This window comes from Mytilus galloprovincialis, chromosome 4 (genome assembly GCF_965363235.1).
Source record: "Mytilus galloprovincialis chromosome 4, xbMytGall1.hap1.1, whole genome shotgun sequence".
NCBI classification, from domain to species: Eukaryota; Metazoa; Mollusca; class Bivalvia; order Mytilida; family Mytilidae; genus Mytilus; species Mytilus galloprovincialis.
In genome coordinates, this window is record NC_134841.1 from 82,105,803 (window position 1) to 82,125,720 (window position 19,918).

At 30.7% G+C, this 19,918-nt stretch overlaps 1 protein-coding gene across 1 annotated transcript; it reads right to left on the minus strand.

The window, feature by feature from the left end:
• Positions 1-763: 763 nt before the first annotated feature.
• On the minus strand, positions 764-16,546 carry LOC143073130 (DET1- and DDB1-associated protein 1-like). Its single transcript, XM_076248461.1, has 5 exons — positions 16,467-16,546; positions 13,477-13,557; positions 12,894-12,945; positions 10,647-10,708; positions 764-5,810 (listed from the first exon to the last, which is right to left on the minus strand). Exons 1-5 carry the CDS (start codon positions 16,467-16,469, stop codon positions 5,712-5,714), a joined length of 297 nt encoding a protein of 98 aa, XP_076104576.1. The 5' UTR covers positions 16,470-16,546; the 3' UTR covers positions 764-5,711.
• Positions 16,547-19,918: the final 3,372 nt, after the last annotated feature.

Genomic DNA, 19,918 nt, shown 5'->3' on the forward strand with positions numbered 1-19,918 from the left:
CATATACAAGACAACTTTATACTTTCAACATTATTCATCACATCAATATCACTTATTTCTTCTAATGGTTTAATCCTACAGAATTGCATCTGATACAATAAACCAAATATAATCACTTACAACTTTACTCAATTACATATTCTTGTGCTAGTACAAAATCTGGAATATTTTAATAAGCCATTGATTTTCAAATATTTTGGCCTAGATTCAATATTTTTTATTTCTTACAAAACCAAGTAAATGACACAAAGAAATAATATTTACATATAATCCTTATATATAAATAACATACAGATACTGGCCATGACAAGATTGTTCAGAACCAGCATAAAAGATAACAGATTGATGATCAACCAGGAGAACATACCTCTGTATTGATAATTCTGATTAATTTACACAGCATCACTGAAGATATATTTGTTGTGACAATGTCTATATACACATCTGGTGCAGAAAAAAATGGTACAGTTAATGTTATTACAAGAAGTTATCACATGTCATATTTGAATGACATTATGTAATTATTAATAGAATATTTTGCAATGAGGCTTTTGTAGACAAAATTGTGTGTCTGGCGCAAATACAAAATTTTAATCCTGGTATCTATGATGAGTTTACTTGCCCCTGTAAGATTTCAAAGTACAGTACTGACAACTACTAGTATTTTTCAAGACTGTATGTTGCCCTCTGGACATCAGATGATCATTTGGGTCTTTATGTTGCTGTTTCATTTCTTTATATATAATAAAAACAAAAACAAATGTTTAAAAAAGTGTTAACATTTTTATTGAATTATATACATGTATTTCATGCTACCAGAAGTAAAGCTTTCCTCTTTTGCATACAAAAGCCATCCATTAATTCCACAACAATTATTCTCCATATGCAACATATATATGAAACAATAACAAAAAATTATTAGAAAATTGTTGTTTTTAACAAACAGTTGACAAAAAAGGTACATCACTAAACAATATCATATGATTACACTACTTTTATTAGATGGACTTACAATTGCAGTTTATTATATCAATGTTCTTCAGTTGTACTACACTGTCAAATTTAAGTCAAAACTTATGATCTCGTTAAAAAAATCTACTATGCAATTTCGTGTAGAAGCTAATATTGGGGGTCAATTTCTTGAAAAGAAAAAAAATGTTTGCCTATTGAGCATATATTTTTTTTCTCCATTCTATATTTTTTTTCTCCATTCTATAAGTTATACACCATAACTTAATGTTATTAAACCCTTTTCAAATTGAGATGTACTCCTTCACCTTGCATTTTTAAATAAAGTTACTTGTTTCATGATACAAATATTTAACACAGTTTTTAATAGATTTCAAATATACCTTTATATAAAACAACTAAAAAATTAAAAAGAAGTTTATTATTTTAAAAAAAATTCTTGCCATGCTGGATATTTGTGTAACAGTAGAACATGATGTTATTTAAAAAAAATAGTCTTTGTTTTTAGAAATTGCATGTATTTGTTGCAATTCACCAGTAAAACCATATAAATGAAAACTATATTAGTTTGTTCGGTTGTGAACTTTTCTTTATTTTTTTAGAACAAAACAATATTTTTACAGTTTATCGAACAAAACAATTATAAATTCAGTTTATACAACAAAACAGTTATTTATTCAGTTTATAGAACAAAACAAGTCAGTTTATCATGTTTAGTCAGTTTATCATGTTTATAGAATACAACAATTATAAATTCAGTAATATCATGTTTAAAGAGCAAAACAATTATGAATTCAGTTTATCATGTTTAAAGAACAAAACTATTATAAACTCAGTTTATAGAACAAAACAATTCTTTATTCAGTTTATAGAACAAAACAAATCTTTATTCAGTTTATAGATCAAAACTATTATTTATTCAGTTTATAGAACAAAACAATCAGTTCGTAAGTTTATAAAACAAAGTAATTAGTATTTCAGCTTTACATAGAACAAAACAATAATTTCTACTGGCAGTAAAAAAAAAAGTTGTTTTCTTTATTTTTACAGTACTATGACTGCTCTAATGGCCAGAAATTAAATAAAGATTTCATAGGACAACTTAAGATTTTCTCATCCTCTTAAACCTGAAGCATTTAGTTAGGACAACTTAAGATTTTCTCATCCTCTTAAACATGAAGCATTTAGTTAGTTTATTTATGGTATGAATACTATTACTAAATATTTGGAATAAAACATAAATAAAACGAGAAGGATATGTGATGAGATTTCATATTGTCTTATAATTATTGAGCTTAAAACATCACTATAGGGAAAATATTCAATACACAACCTAGCTAGTATAACATTATGATAATATCATTTGAAGTTCCCAAAATTTGGTGTACTAAAATGGCTACCAATTCGAACACATGTTCACATATTACATGTATTACAAAAAGTAGAAATTCTAGTTGATGTTTTTTTTTATTTTATGAAAGTCCCAAAGTGTGCCAAAATTTAAACACGTTTCTAACTATTTGCAAAAATCTTTAAATCCTGCTCTGAAATTTTTTGTTGGATATCTAATGTTTAGAATACAATTTGTTAAGCAAATTTTACAATTTTAAGTTCAAAATGTGAAAATTATTTTCATATTTTTTTCTGTGATAATTCACACAGAAGCAGCTGCCAACACATTATGCTTTATCAATATTCTTTATTTAAGAATTTCTCTAATTTTGTAATTTCATTATGATTAAACTTTTAAATAAAAGAAGCATAACAGATGTATTACAGCATTTGTCAATCAGTTTGGAAAAATCACAATGAACACAGTAATAATATATTAACTGGACATAATTCATCAGAGTTGGTATTAATAAATACAATTGCACTAAGTCACAATAATCAGATTCAGATTGAAATTACTTATACCAGAACTTCAAAAATTATTTTGATGAAATAACAAAAAGTTAACTACATGCATATAGCTTGCACTTATAACAAAATCTCAACTACATGCGTATAGCATGCAATTAAAATACTATTTTTTTCTTAAATGTAGTGTAATTCCTCTAACATAAATAAAACATAACTAACTGTTATATCACCATTATCAAATGACACATGTATAAATACACCAAACTTCATTCTACTTACCAATTCTATTATTGTAAGACTATATATACAATATTACATAAAATATATACACTATATACACTATAATTAAAAGTTTAAACACAACATCTAAAGCACTATCATAAAAGTTTATTTTTCTTGAATTATCAAATTGAAGTGTATATAATACTAAATATGATAATTTTTGTACCATTTCTATAATACTAAATATGATAATTTTTGTACCATTTCTATAGAACAATTGATTCAATTAAAAGTACTTCAATCTTAAGACACGCAACCATACTATGTATGAAGTAATTCAGGTATTTAATTTTTTTTTCTGACACTATAATAGATTTTTAACCATTTATAGTGTACCCACAGTACACCAGATATAGGTACTAACCAAGTGGGCGTGATCAATTTTGACCTCACACAGTAACGTAAATCTTGTTTTGTTCACATAAGATCAATGTGTACCTCAATCTAAATATAACTGTTGTTTTAAGAAATTATTTGGTTGTAGAATGATGATTACAGATGTCTCATTTTTTTTCCCAAAACAAGAACGATTACTAAAAACATGTCCAAATACTTGTTAAAGAAGTTGGCATTCGTCTCATCCGATATAATTCTATTGCAACTGTTTTTCTGATAGAAGGCCACTGTGCATGTGTAATAAGTATAGTTGTATCAATAAAAGGCATTGAAACCTTTCATGCATATGTGTTTTTCGATATTTTATTCCGAAAAGAAGCGTTGTGTACGGTGTTTAGCTGACCACATAAATCTTTCTGTACGTTGCATAGTTAAGTTGCAGTACACCGTACATAAAAACAAAATTTTCATACTCGTTTATCACCCAAAAAGTTTCAAGGAATGAGTAATCACAGGTAGGTTAATAATTGGTAACTATTACTTTTGCCCTGTATTAGCTTTCTTTCAGGTTAACATGGTAAAACATGTAAATGTATCGACAACTATATCGACATTGAAAATTGATGTTGACATTCACAACTATTTGCGCATTTACAAGTTAATTGTTCTTATTAGAATATAAAATATGTCTTATAAATAGGAAAAATCGATGCGAAAATTATTTTGGAGCAGGAATTTCAGATGTTGAGAAATGTACACTGAATGTTTGATAAAACAAAACAAAGATTTTCAGTTAAAAATCGATCATGCCCGCTTGGCTAGTACCTATATCCGCTGTACGATGATACACGGTGGCACCATTAAACTTAATTAATTTGATGCTTAAAATCCATGTTTTAGTTTAAAATTCAACTATTGAAATTTCTTTCCTTTTTACATTAATAAACATATGAAGGGTTTAATGTAAACCAATATTTTCAACAATACAATTTTAATAACAAGACTTTTCTGTTTTAAAAAATAATATAAAAGGCCACCAGAAACCTCCATTGTTAAACAGAGTCCAACATAATCATTACAATGAAAATCATAAAATGTTTGTCACTAGACTGTTACACAGAGAACATTGGAATATATCGTGTACATTCAATAATTCGTCTCCTGCAATGCCAAAATAAAATATATATGTAAGTGGTTCCTATAACATTCTTTTAATAGTGCCTAGTTAAAGTAGAAATACTTCTGTTTAAGTTTGGGATTTCAAATTTAAATCAACATCTTTTAAGAGTAAAATACAAATATACAAATTATGCATGATACTGGAATAGTAACTGTATTTATATTCTATTTGACTGATTTTAAAGAGGACAATATATCACACATTGCTGAACAATCAATGAAAACACTGCACCTAACACTCTACTATTGTTTATGCCGAGTAAAAGGATCAAAACTTTATCGTGTTTCAGTAAACACTGGCTATGTAATTTGGCTGATAACTGTTTCAGGGGAAAAAACCACAAAGACCTTTAAAAACTCTGTCTATAAATAATTCAGATTATCCTTAATGGATGGTTGGAACAAAACTGCTACAAGTATACAGTATAACAAATTCATTGGTGGTGGATCGTCATTCACCCATGTTTACTCTTTCCTTAAAAAGTCTTGGAAGGATTATTTATCCATAGAAGTACTAGCTGGTAACAGAACTAATAATAAAATAATACAAACGGGTTACATTTCAAGTGGGTGTTTATCAATTGACAGTTAAAAAGTGATTGCTGTTTTCAACCCTTCTATTCATATTAAATTATTATATTTATAGAGATATTTCAACGAATCACTAGGTATCATCACTAGGGCTGTTCCAAAATAAATTAAGGTGGGGAAGAAGCTGGCAATCAAAGTAATGTATTGTGGGTGGTTGCAGTTCCCACAGATTTTTTTAGGAATTATTTCAAGTAAAATAAAAATTCATATATTGTAATTGATGGTTGGGGTCTACAACTGTGCCTCCCATGCCCCTCTGCATTTAATTCTGGAACAGCTCTCATAATTTACACTAAAATACCCTTATGTGTATTTAATCACATAGTGAATTGATTGTTTTTTTGCAATGAAAGTTCTACAATCAGTATTGTCTCAATATTACAGGAAATTCATCCACTTGACAACACTTATCCATCTTCAGCACCTTTAAAACTTCCATACATTCAGTAGAAATCACCATTTGAACACAATTGACATAAAATAAATAGTAACTATGATGCATCGTCGTCACCTAGTCGGGGCATTTTTGATGAGGTTTCTGTACTTGTATCTAAACTGGCTTTACTGGAATCTCTCTTTTTATTGGAATTCTTCAAACAAACAAAAAACATGGAAAATCTACAGTGATAATTGTTACCATATAAATGTCTTCTTTGCATTGCAACAAATTAAAACATCAACATTATTTTGTTTATATCTATAATTTATAATATCTTTTTTTTTTAATTGATCTTAAATACAGTTAGCATTTGTTTTTTCTTACTGGGTATAATCATGGTGAGATATCTTGTACTAAACATTGTTATATGTGTTATAAAATTCTAATTTTATGCATTCAACCTTTGTCTTTTTGGCTTATATCAAATTTGCTTTTGTGTGTTTGAGTAAGAGTGTTTGGAGATTTATAAACCTTCTCCTTATCATTATATCAGTGTTTTCAGTGTTACCATAGTATTACAATTGATGGAATTTTGTCAACTACATCAATTTTATAATAAATGTGGCTCTTTAATCAGACAAGTCAGAGAAATAATTTTTTTTTTTTAACAAATTAAGACCAGGTGCTCCGCAGGGTGCAGCTTTATACGACCACAGAGGTCGATCCCTGAACAGTTGGGGCAGGTATGGACAAAACATTTAAGCATGATACAGCTCTGAATTTGGATTGTGATCAAATTTTTGACATTATATGGGTTTTTTACACAAAACAAATGTCAAGATTTAACAAATCAATTAAAGATTTCTTCTTCAAACTTATTTAAATCTAAAATTAAATAGTTGACACAGCATAGGTTTCTGACACAGAATGAATGTGGTCTAATGAACTTAAAATTTTTTTTGCCTTTGAGCAATTCATTATGCTGTTGAATATTAATCCTGTCAAAAAAATGTTTGAAGAAATTTTCTTTTTATTTATGAAATCTGAAATGAGAACAAGTATGGACACAACTTTTAAGTTTGATACAGCTATAAATGTGGATTGTGATTAAATAGTTGACACAACATCTAGGTTTATGTCACATTATGAATTTGGTTTAAGAAATGAAAATTAGAATTTAAAGTTTTTAAATTTAATATTAAACTATTATGGTTCAATATCCAAAATGTAAATAGTCATGTCTGGCAAATGTCCAACATACATTATCTAAAAACATTTTAGATAAGATAAGGAAAAAAAGCTTCATCAGCAACATTTTATATTGGCAAATTTCCAATGAAGTTATTTACATAAAGTTATTGGCAAATAAAAATAGAAAATGTCTGGCAAATTTCCAACATATATAATCAAGTACCATGACTACTATTCTATACAAAGAAAGATAACTCCAATTGAAAATTAATTGCTATTGCACAATATTGTGTCATTAGATATTTCTTGCTATTGTGCAATACTGTGCAATTGAAAATTTCTTGCTATTGCACAATACTTGATATGGAATCCTGATTTGGACCAACTTGAAAACTGGGCCCATAATCAAAAATCAAAGTACATGTTTAGATAAAGCATATCAAATAAGCCCAAGAATTTAATTTTTGTTAAAATCAAACTTAGTTTAATTTTGGACCCTTTGGACCTTAATGTAGACCAATTTGAAAACTGGACCAAAAATTAAGAATCTACATACACAGTTAGATTTGGCATATCAAAGAACCCATTTATTCAATTTTTGATGAAATCAAACAAAGTTTAATTTTGGACCCCCATTTGGACCAACTTGAAAACTAGGCCAAAAATTAACCAGGTGCTCCGCAGGGCGCAGCTTTATACGACCGCAGAGGTCGAACCCTGAACAGTTGGGGCAAGTATGGACAAAACATTCAAGCATGATACAGCTCTGAATTTGGATTGTGATCAAATTTTTGACATTACATGGTTTTTTTTTACACAAAACAAATGCCAAGATTTTACAAATCAATTAAAGATTTCTTCTTCAAACTTTTTAAATCTAAAATTAAATAGTTGACACAGCATAGGTTTCTGACACAGAATGAATGTGGTCTAATGAACTTAAAAGGTTTTTTTTGCCTTTGAGCAAATCACTATGCTGTTGAATATTAATCCTCTCAAAAAAATGTTTGAAGAAATTTTCTTTTTATTTATGAAATCTGAAATGAGAAAAATTTAACCCCCCCCTTTTTTTTCACATCCCCGTTTCCCTTTTTCAAAACTGATATCAATTCAAATTTCTAATGGAGTTTGCAACAATAACTACTCATTTAAATACATCATAAAATATTAAGATGTAAAAAAACTGCTTGTTATCACTGAATGGTAAAGATTATTTAAATTTATCAGTTGGTAGTAAAAAGTGTATATACATTGTATATTGTATATAACAAAGATTTAAGTTGATTCTGGACAAAGAAAGATAACTCCAATTAAAAAAAATTCTTGCTATTGCACAAATAGGATATTTCTTGCTTACTATTCTGCACAAAGAAAGATAACTCTAATTAAAAAAAAATTTGCTATTTCACAATATTGTGCAATTAGATATTTCTTGCCATTGCACAATACTGTGCAATTGAAAAGACTTGCTATTGCACAATACTTAATATAATAATTTTAGATCCTGATTTGGACCAACTTGAAAACTGGGCCCATAATCAAAAATCTAAGTACATGTTTAGATTCAGCATATCAAAGAGGCCCAAGAATTCAATTTTTGTTCAAATCAAACTTAGTTTAATTTTGGACCCTTTGGACTTTAATGTAGAATTTGAAATTTGAAAACAGGACCAAAAATGAAGAATCTACATACACAGTTAGATTTGGCATATCAAAGAACCCCAAGGATTCAATTTTTGATGAAATCAAACAAAGTTTAATTTTGGACCCTTTGGACCTTAATGTAGACCAATTTGAAAACTGGACCAAAAAAACTTCAATAATCAAGAATCTAAGTACATTTTTAGATTCAACATATCAAAGAACCCAACCGATTCATTTTTTGTCAAAATCAAACTAAGTTTAATTTTGGACCCTTTGGACCTTAATGTAGACCAATTTGAAAACGGGACCAAAAGTTGAGAATCTACATATACAGTTAGATTCGGCATATCAAAGAACCCCAATTATTCAATTTTGATGAAATCAAACAAAGTTTAATTTTGGACCCTTTGGGCCCCTTTTTCCTAAACTGTTGGGACCAAAACTCCCAAAATCAATACCAACCTTCCTTTTATGGTCATAAGCCTTGTGTTTAAATTTCATAGATTTGTATTTACTTATACTAACATTATAGTGCGAAAACCAAGAAAAATGCTTATTTGGGTCCCTTTTTGGCCCCTAATTCCTAATCTGTTGGGTCCTAAACTCCCAAAATAAATACCAACCTTCCTTTTGTGGTCATAAACATTGTGTTTAAATTTCATAGATTTCCATTTACTTAACCTAAGGTTATTGTGCAAAAACCAAGAAAAATGCTTATTTGGGCCCTTTATTGGCCCCTTATTCCTAAACTATTGAAACCAAAACTCCCAAAATCAATCCCAATCTTTCTTTTGTGGTCATAAACCTTGCGTCAAAATTTCATAGATTTCTATTAACTTAAACTAAAGTTATGGTGCGAAAACCAAGAAAATGCTTATTTGGGCCCTTTTTGGCCCCTTATTCCTAAAATGTTGGGACCAAAACTCCCAAAATCAATACCAACCTTCCTTTTATGGTCATAAACCTTGTGTTAAAATTTCATAGATTTCTATTCACTTTTACTAAAGTTAGAGTGCGAAAACTAAAAGTATTCGGACGCCGGACGACGACGACGACGACGACGCAGACGCCAACGTGATAGCAATATACGACGAAAATTTTTTCAAAATTTGCGGTCGTATAAAAATCTAAGTACATTTTTAAATTCAGCATATCAAAGAACCCCAAGGATTCAATTTTTGTTAAAATCAAACTAAGTTTAATTTTGGACCCTTTGGACCTTAATGTAGACCAATTTGAAAACGGGACCAAAAATTAAGAATTTACATACATAGTTAGATTCGGCATATCAAAGAACCCCAATTATTCAATTTTTGATGAAATCACACAAAGTTCAATTTTGGACCCTTTGGGCCCCTTATTCCTAAACTGTTGGGACCAAAACTCCCAAAATCAAACCCAACCTTACTTTTATGGTAATAAACCTTGTGTTTAAATTTCATAGATTTCTATTCACTTATACTAAAGTTATGGTGCAAAAACCAAAAATAATGCTTATTTGGGCCCCTTTTTGGCCCCTAATTCATAAACTGTTGTTACCTCAACTCCAAAAATCAATCCCAACTATCCTTTTGTGGTCATAAACCTTGTGTTTAAATTTCTTTGATTTCTATTTACTTATACTAAAGTTATTGTGCGAAAACCAAGAATAATGCTTATTTGGGCCCTTTTTTGGCCCTTAATTCCTAAACTGTAAGAACCAAAACTCCCAAAATCAATCCCAACCGTCCTTTTGTGGTCATAAACCTTGTGTCAAAATTTCATAGATTTCTATTCACTTAAACTAAAGTTATAGTGCGAAAACCAAGAAAATGCTTATTTGGGCCCTTTTTGGCCCCTAATTCCTAAAATGTTGGGACCAAAACTCCCAAAATCAATCCCAACCTTCCTTTTGTGGTCATAAACCTTGTGTTAAAATTTCATTGATTTCTATTCAATTTTACTAAAGTTAGAGTGTGAAAACTAAAAGTATTCGGACGACGACGACGCAAGACGACGCCAACGTGATAGCAATATACGACCAAAAAATTAAAATTTTTACGGTCGTATAAAAATATATACAGCAAGAATAATAATCGTTGTTGGTGAACACACATCCCTATTTTGCATTAATATTGTCCTGTTACATTGGTAATTTTTAACTTTACCCCTACTCTATCAAGGAATATGAATCAGTAATATGTAATCTTAGGATATTTGACATTTTACTTACCTTTTTGTCCCATTGCTGGTGTAGGTATCGAAGAAGTATATTTGTTTTTTCAGTTGTTATTACTGTAAAAGATAAACAAACATATAGTAATGTACTTCATAACAACCACTATGAGTTTATATTTCTTATTAGCAATACTAGACTATGCTACACTTAAAAAGTAGAATGCACAAGTCTTTTGTCTTTGCTAAATTAATACCATTTCTTCATTTTTATTTTACTTGACAGAGTTTTATACACTTTAGGCAATTGTCTACTGTAAAAGTAGCTGTGGAACCGTAAAGCTCCTTATGATAATTGTTTACTATTAGCGGACATACTGTCCCACAACTACTGTAAAACAACATATGTTTACCTCTAGATCTAATTTTGTTTTTTTGTTATTGTTAAATATCAACTTGACATATATGATAAAGCCCCTATTTCCTTTATTCAAATGTACATTTCGTTATTTAAACAAGAACATGTCGTATAGGATTTGCTCATTGTTGAAGTTGACCTAAGGTAGTTAATTTCTGTGTCTCTTGTGAAAAGTCGTCTCATTGACAATCATACCACATCTTCCCCATATTGTTATGTTAAGCCTATCCTTATTCAAAATACAAATTATTGGAAAACAGAATCAGTAATTATTGGAAAACAGAATCAGTAATTATTGGAAAACAGAATCAGTAGAACATGTGACATGTGTGAGTTTCTTACAGACTGAAAAGGAGTTTATATTTCAGGTCAGCAATGTCAAGCTAGAATGCCTAAAAGTATTCAACACATCAAAATTTCAAGTGTCAGTCTGATAGAGCCAATACACAGAAGACCAGGTGCTCTGCAGGGTGCAGCTTTATACGACGGCAGAAGTCAAATCCTGAACAGTTGGGGCAAGTATGGACACAACATTTTGAAAGCTTGATACATCTCTGAATTTGGATTGCGATCAAATTTTTGACATAATATGAGTTTCTGACACAAATCAAATGTCAAGATCTTACAAATTTATTGTGCAATATTGTGCAATTTGGAATTCGAGAAATTTGAAAGAAAGAAAAAACTACCTCCCCCGCTTTTTTGTTTGCAATTAGTCCAAAACCTGACATTTCTTTATACATAATATACAAGTAGTGTAAGGGAGATAGATCCGAACATCCAAACATTGTATGTTAAATGTTTTAGAATTACCTCCCTTACACTGCTTTCAAGTTGTCTTAATTGTCCACTGACCAGAAACTTATTGTTTCCTCTTTTTTGCCCCTAATTCCCAAAAATTTGAGCCATAACCCCCCCCAAAGTCAATACCAACCATCCCTTCATGGTATGGAAACTTGTTGTTTAATTTCAGAGAGATTCATACACTAAAACATAAGTTATTGTTTGAAAACTACAAAAATGATTATTTTGGGCCTCCTTTTTGGCCCCCAATTTCTAAACTATTGGGACCATAACCCCCAAAATCAATCCCAACCTTACTTAAGTTGTATTGAACCTTCTGGTAAAAAATTATAGAGATCCATACACTCAAACACAAGTTATTGTCTGTAAACTAGAAAAATGCTTCTTTTTGGCCCTTTTTTGGCCCCTTATTTCTACATATTTGGGAAAATTAACCCGACCTGTATTCCAGCCTTCCCTGTGTTATATGGAGAATTGTGGTACAATGTCAGAGGGATCCATACATTTACACACTAGTTATTGTCTTGAAACTAGAAAAATGCTTGTTATTGGAGCTGTTTTGGCCCTCAATTTCTAGACTGTTTGCCCAATAACCCCTTTAAATAAACCCAAACCTTCTACTTATGGTATTAAGCATTGTGGTACAATTTCAAAACAATTGAAATACTAATACACAACTAGATAAATGCTGTTTTTGGCACCTTTGGGCCCTAATTCCTAAACCTTTGGGACTATAACCCTCAAAATCAATCCAAAGCTTCCTTTTGTGGTCATAACCATTGTATTTAAATTTTATTGATTTCTTTTCACTTATTCAAAAGTTATTATCCCGAAACAATCTGTCTTCAGATGACGCTGAAGACCACGTGATACCAATATTTAACAGTCACAACCAGCAGACGGACAAACAGGCAAATGAATGGACCAACATGGTGATCACAATATTGTCCTCAAATCCTTTAATTTTGGGTTATGAAATCTGCTTAAAGCAAGAATACTTATGTTCCAGTTATACATGTACATGTATGTAAAACAAGATGATTGATATTTAAAGCAACACCTGCTTTCTAATGTATGTTATACCTTGTTCTGATGGATAATCTTTTGTTGAAATATAAACTGTAGGCTTTCTTATCTGAAATCAAATATATATATACATGTAGATGAAGTATATATTTTTGAATAACATTATGTGCATGTTGCATTAAATGCAAATTAGTATTTCCGTGTGTTTAATTTTGGCTCTTTCATTTGAGGCACCAAATAAACCAAAATAAAACTACAACCAAAATAGCCCAATTTACAGTATATATATGATCTGATTGGCATGCATTTGCATTTCAGTTGTGTTATACATGTGCACCATTAAAAATTAAAGAGTGTCCACATTTAGAATTTCTTTTTACTAACATGTGGTAAGATAATCTGTAATTTACATTCTTAAATTTGTGGGAGGTGTTACCATATCCTTCATGTTAATGCATTTTAGAGTAATAGACTTACATGACTTAGTTTAAGTAAGGTCGAAAATGTAAGAAAATTAAAAACACACAATATACTAATGATATGGCAATAGGAAACAATCTAAATTACGTTAAAAAACTAAATCATTCTACTGTAGAAATTACATTTAATAAATTCATGATTATTCTTCTGTAAAACTTACACTTGATTTACAACTCGCATCTGTGTGATATTTGGTGAAATTATTCTCATCATGTGACGGCAAACCTTTTAAAAAGTCAGCCTAAAAACAAATAAGATATGAAAGCATTAATATTATTCAAGAATGTTATATCATTTAAAATAGAAAAGAAACATGTTCAGTGTTTTCAGAAAGCTTAACTTGAAGTAATTTCAGAAATCACTATAAAAAAAAATAGTCACATGATACACAATATTAGTATTATAGTATATATATGTACATGTACATGTAAAACAGTATGTACAAAAATGTATACAGTGTATGTGTACTATAATTTGTTAATTCACATGTAATGTACATGTCAACATTGTATACAATTATTGTTTGAGAATATCTAACAGAAAGACTCATAAAAGTGGTCATGGTGGTTGTTGGAAAGTTTACAAAGGACTAACAATTTTGGTATTTTGCAAGAGAAATAATAGTGAGAACCAGTAGATTTTCTTCAAGTGCAACCAGGAAAAAAGAATTGAGGACCATGCAATACTGGCTTAAAATCCAACAACCAACATGACCAATAAAATGCTGATGGTGTCAAAATTCAACCACAAACTTACATGTATTTTATAAATCTTTTTTAATCATTGATGTTTACAAATAATTTCAAAATTTCGAATAATTATTTTCTGTTGCACTATTCCAGCTTGATTTCCAACCAGAATACAAATATACTCCTAAATTAACACATGATAAATATTTAATATTTTAGGATTTATCAGCCCTTCCAGGCTTGATTAGGTTAAAGATTTTCAAATATTTCTGCTTCAAACATCACTGAAAACATGGAAAAGACAGTCTAAATTAGTGCATACATGTATCTGGTGCATTGAAATTGGCACTTTGGATGTTATTACTGCATGTACTTTATACATTGTACATGTATGGCGATAAGCTACATTTGTAACATGATAAAATTTTATCAACAAGAATGTGTCCATAGTGCACAGATGCCCCACTGGCACTATCATTTTATATGTTCAATCACTTCCATGGACTGTGAAATTTCGGTCAAAACTATAATTTGACATTAAAATTAGAAAGATCGTATCATCATGATCATAGGGAACAATGTCTACAATGTACTAAGTTTTCAAATTGATTGGACTTCAACTTCCTCAAAAAATACATGTACCTTGACCAAAAACTTTAACCTGAAAAGGGACAGACGGAGGAATGAACAGACGCACAGACCGAAAAACATAGTGCACATAAATGGGGCTTAAAAATATCTGCCCTATTTTAAGTTGTTCTTTACTAAAGCCCAATTTAAATATATAATGATATCAAAACTGCGAAAAGCAATATCATGGTTTCCTGTTGTTTTCAATTTTTATTTAAATTCTATATAAACATGATAAACATGAGAGAGTGAAGAAGTTAAAAGGAGAAAATTTTAAGAAATTAAGTCAAAGTTATGACATGGTATTATTCACATGTACAATATACCATGTACTATAATGATTATAAAATTTCCCTTCTTTGATCTTTTGAATTGACATCAGGTTTTAGTTTTGCAAAAGTGTTTCTCTCACAGAGAACAGGGTAAAAGTGGGATGCACTGTCAAAAACTTAACAACCTTGCCTTGAGTGACTGTTAAATATTTGCCTATAGTTTGGAAATGATTTAGATGGGTCTCACTAATTAGCGACAAGAAGACTATTAAGGGACAAGAAATCATTTTTTTTTTTATTAAAAATAAAAGTAGTCAAAACATGTATTTATTATAAAAATGTGTTTCAATTTTAGACTTATCTAAGTCAGAAAATGACAGACTTGTTTAGGTCTATTTATGTTGATGATAAAACTTAATTGTACTTGGTGGCCAAAGTACACCACCTATGACAGCAAAAATATTTTTCTTTAGAAGACAAAGCATTGTCCTTCAATGTTGTCATTATTTGATTTAGATGCATGACCTTTTTATAAATATGCATGGGTCTTGAAGCTAACCAATTTTGATAACTTATCAACTTGTACGAGTCGATATTTGCAACTTTTTGATTCTGGTGAATTATTTCTTGCTTAACAATATTTGACTTATTAAAGTTGTATTTTGTCTTGCATTAAAGGGAGACAAATCTAGACCTCTATGAGTCAAAAGCAGATTCAGACTTATTTATGTCTGAGCTCTGACTCCATTGGACTCTGCTGTTATACATAATAAATAACAAAATATCATGTAAATAAATGTAGCAATTAGATCTAGATCTATGTTTCAATTTTTTTCCATCAATATTAACTTTCTTGTCGCTAAAATTGTTTTGTTTTGCATATTTTTTTAATATTTATTTGGAATAAGTAACTTTAATAAAAAAAAAAAAAAAAAATATTGTCGCTAAATAGTTTCTTGTCGCTTCTTGGCGCTAATTAGTGAAACTGATTTAGATTTTTCATAAACCGTTGATGGGATCAAGAAAGATTGATTGATTGTTGGTTTCTTATAAACGTCCAGTGGGATCAAACAAAAAAGGGGGAATTAATATGACAAGAATACACATTTTTTAAGATAATATTTTATAAGTTCCGAACACTTGCAGGGATCAGATGATGGAAAGATACTGAGCCCAAGGGTGAAAATGTGCATGTCACTTGTGACACATGTACATGATGTATGGCACAGTTGGCAAAAGTCTCATGTCGAATACTAGGTATAAATACACAGAAACGTTTTTTGTTACTGCAAAACAACCACTCATGAAAGAGTTCAACATTCATCTTGAGGACATATTCTCATTCTGTGACATTTCCAAAGTAAAAATTCAGACATCCCCAGACAAATAACCAGTAAGCCCCTACGAAGTTTCAATATTATCAAGCGTTAAACCTTTTGCATTGTTATTAACTAACACAATACGCAGTATGTTATGATTGTCTTTGCTTTGGATATACCCTGGGTACTTAAAAGTGCAAGAAATCACTATAACAGTGAAAATAATGGGATAAATATTACCATCGTCTTGCCAAACGTCTGTGTCCGAACCGGAAATACTGTAAATCCGGATCAAAATCGGATAATACAACAAAATCCGGATTTCTTATTAGCTCTTCTTCTTCTTCTTTAGTTACGGAATACCATCAACTTTTTGAGGACTACTTTCCGGCGCATGCTTGTATGAGGTCGCTTTAAGTTAATTTATTTTTTTTTTATTACTTTTATTTATTTATGAAAAATTCACAATTTTTTAAGTTTCAATTTTTACATTTTTTATATATATATATTTTTTTTATAACTATAAGATAAAAACAATAAGCACATTTAGTTCAGATGAGAGTATGTTTTAAGGAGCACCTCATGAGTGAGTGCATCCTTAAAGTTGTATGTAGAGGTTTGGTTTGAGATATCGGGTGGTAATTTGTTCCAATCTTTGATTGTTTGGCTGAAAAAAGAAAATTTCAAGTAAAGGTGTCTTTATTACACTGAAGTTGTCTGTATGTCTGTTGATGGGTAGTTCTTGTTCTAGACTGGCTTTTTATGAGTATATCTTGCGATGGTATTGCAATTTCATTGTTGATGACTTTGTGCAACATTTGGAGTCTGGTTTTTAGTCTTCGTTCTTGTAAGGATTGCCATTTTAGATGTTCTATCATTTCAGATACACTGCTGGTATTGTGATATCTGTTGCAAGTATATCTTGCGTGATATCTTGCAGCTCTTCTTTGTACTTGTTCCAATTTATATATATTTTCTGAGGTGTATGGATCCCAAACTGTACAGCAGTATTCTAGTTTTGGTCTGACTATTGTTTGGTAGGCTCTTTCCTTAACTAATTTAGAATTTATTTTTAGATTACGTCTGATGAATGCTAATGATTGGTTTGCTTTTGCTGCTGATTGTTGAATATGTTTGTTCCATTTGAGGTCTGAAGAAAGTGTAATGCCTAAATATTTTGCAGATTGAACTTGTTCTAAGATATGACCATGCATCAGTGTTGTAACAAAAATGTATTTGTTTTTTATTTGTTGATACTCTAAGGATGTTACATTTGTCCTGGTGGAAAGACATGAGCCAGTCTTTCTCCCATTTTATAGCTGCTTCTATGTCTTCTTGAAGCTTTATGCAATCATTTTGGCAGGTTATAGGCCGATAGATTTTGCTGTCGTCAGCAAAGAGTCTTATTTTGCTGTATTTTAGATAGTCTGGTAGGTCGTTTATATATATATATGAGAAAGAGTATTGGACCTAGTACAGTCCCCTGAGGAACACCTGATGTTACTGGAATTATGTTAGAAGTTGTGTTTTCGAGGAGTAGTGTTTGGGTTCTATTGGAGAGGAATGAATCGAACCAATGAATTGCTTGATCAGAGATGCCATAGTGTTTTAATTTGTAAAGTAGGCGTTTGTGTGGCACTTTATCAAACGCTTTCGCAAAGTCCATGATTACTAGGTCAGTTTGAATATTTTTGTCGTTGTTTTGAGCAAGTTGGTGTACAAGAGAAATAACTTGTGATTCACATGATCTTTTAGATCTGAAGCCATGTTGTAGTTCATACAATATTTTGTTTGTTTCTAGGTGTTTCATCATGTTACTTGCTAATATATGTTCTAATAATTTACATGAGATGCAGGTAAGTGATATTGGTCTGTAATTTCCAGGATGATGTTTGTCTCCTTTTTTAAATACTGGTGTAACGTTAGCATGGTTCCAGTCTGAAGGTACTTTGCCTGTCCCAAGAGATTTGTTGAAGATGAAGGTAAGAATGTATGAAGTTATTTCAATGTTTTCTTTAAGTATTTTGCCAGCGATAGTATCTGGTCCTGTAGCTTTGTTAGTGTTTATATTTTTTATTAGTTTATATACTCCTTCTCTGCTGATGTTTATTTTTTCCATTATAGGGTGTGAACTAGGTTCTTTCGTTGGTATTTCTATATTTTTTTTTCAGATGTGTAAGCTGATTGGAATTGCTTATTAAGGATGTTTGCTTTCTCAGAGGGGTTTGTATGAAGGGTACCTTCACTTCGTAATGGTGCAGTGCCTGTGTTCTCATTTCAGTAATGATCATGTAATATTTGCGACTATTGAAAAATGGAAATTGATAATACAGAACAACACAATACAATAAACACATTTCCGATTTACGAGGAAATGAATTAAATATCACTATAAGAATAATTAAAAATAAGAATATTCTTATTTTAAAACTACATTCAGTCTGTCATGCTTCACAAAATTGTACATCTAGTCGGAGATCACCAGCCCAGTAGTCAACACTTCGGTGTTGACATGAATATCAATAACTTGTGTGGTCATTTTAATAAATTTCCCGTTACAAAACTTTGAATTTTTCGAAAAACTAAGGATTTTCTTATCCCAGGCATAGATTACCTTAGCCGCATTTGGCACAACTTAGTTTGGAATTTTGGATCCTCAATGCTCTTCAACTTTGTACATGTTTGGCTTTATAAATATTTTGATATGAGCGTCACTGATGAGTCTTATGAAGACGAAACGCGCGTTTGGCGTACTAAATTATAATCCTGGTACCTTTGATAACTATTTACACCACTGGGTCGATGCCACTGCTAGTGGACGTTTCGTCCCCGAGTGTATCACCAGTCCAGTAGTCAACACTTCGGTGTTGACATGAATATCAATAATGTGGTCATTTTAATAAATTTCCCGTTACAAAACTTTGAATTTTTCGAAAAACTAAGGATTTTCTTATCCCAGGCATAGATTACCTTAGCCGCATTTGGCAAAACTTAGTTTGGAATTTTGGATCCTCAATGCTCTTCAACTTTGTACATGTTAGGCTTTATAAATATTTTGATATGAGCGTCACTGATGAGTCTTATGAAGACGAAACGCGCGTTTGGCGTACTAAATTATAATCCTGGTACCTTTGATAACTATTTACACCACTGGGTCGATGCCACTGCTAGTGGACGTTTCGTCCCCGAGTGTATCACCAGTCCAGTAGTCAACACTTCGGTGTTGACATGAATATCAATAATGTAGTCATTTTAATAAATTTCCCGTTACAAAACTTTGAATTTTTCGAAAAACTAAGGATTTTCTTATCCCAGGCATAGATTACCTTAGCCGCATTTGGCACAACTTAGTTTGGAAGTTTGGATCCTCAATGCTCTTCAACTTTGTACATGTTTGGCTTTATAAATATTTTGAAATGAGCGTCACTAATGAGTCTTATGAAGACGAAACGCGCGTTTGGCGTACTAAATTATAATCCTGGTACCTTTGATAACTATTGAGACAATATATCTAAATATTAGATAAATGAATGTTTAAGGTTTCTTTGGTACACCAGATATTGGTATTCTAATTGCATTTGCGAATTTCTGTTAGCGTTTTTTTTTTTCACCACCAGATACTCTAAAAGAAACACGTGGGTTTGATAAGTGCAGAATGCTATAATAATGGGTTAAACAACATTTACCAACAA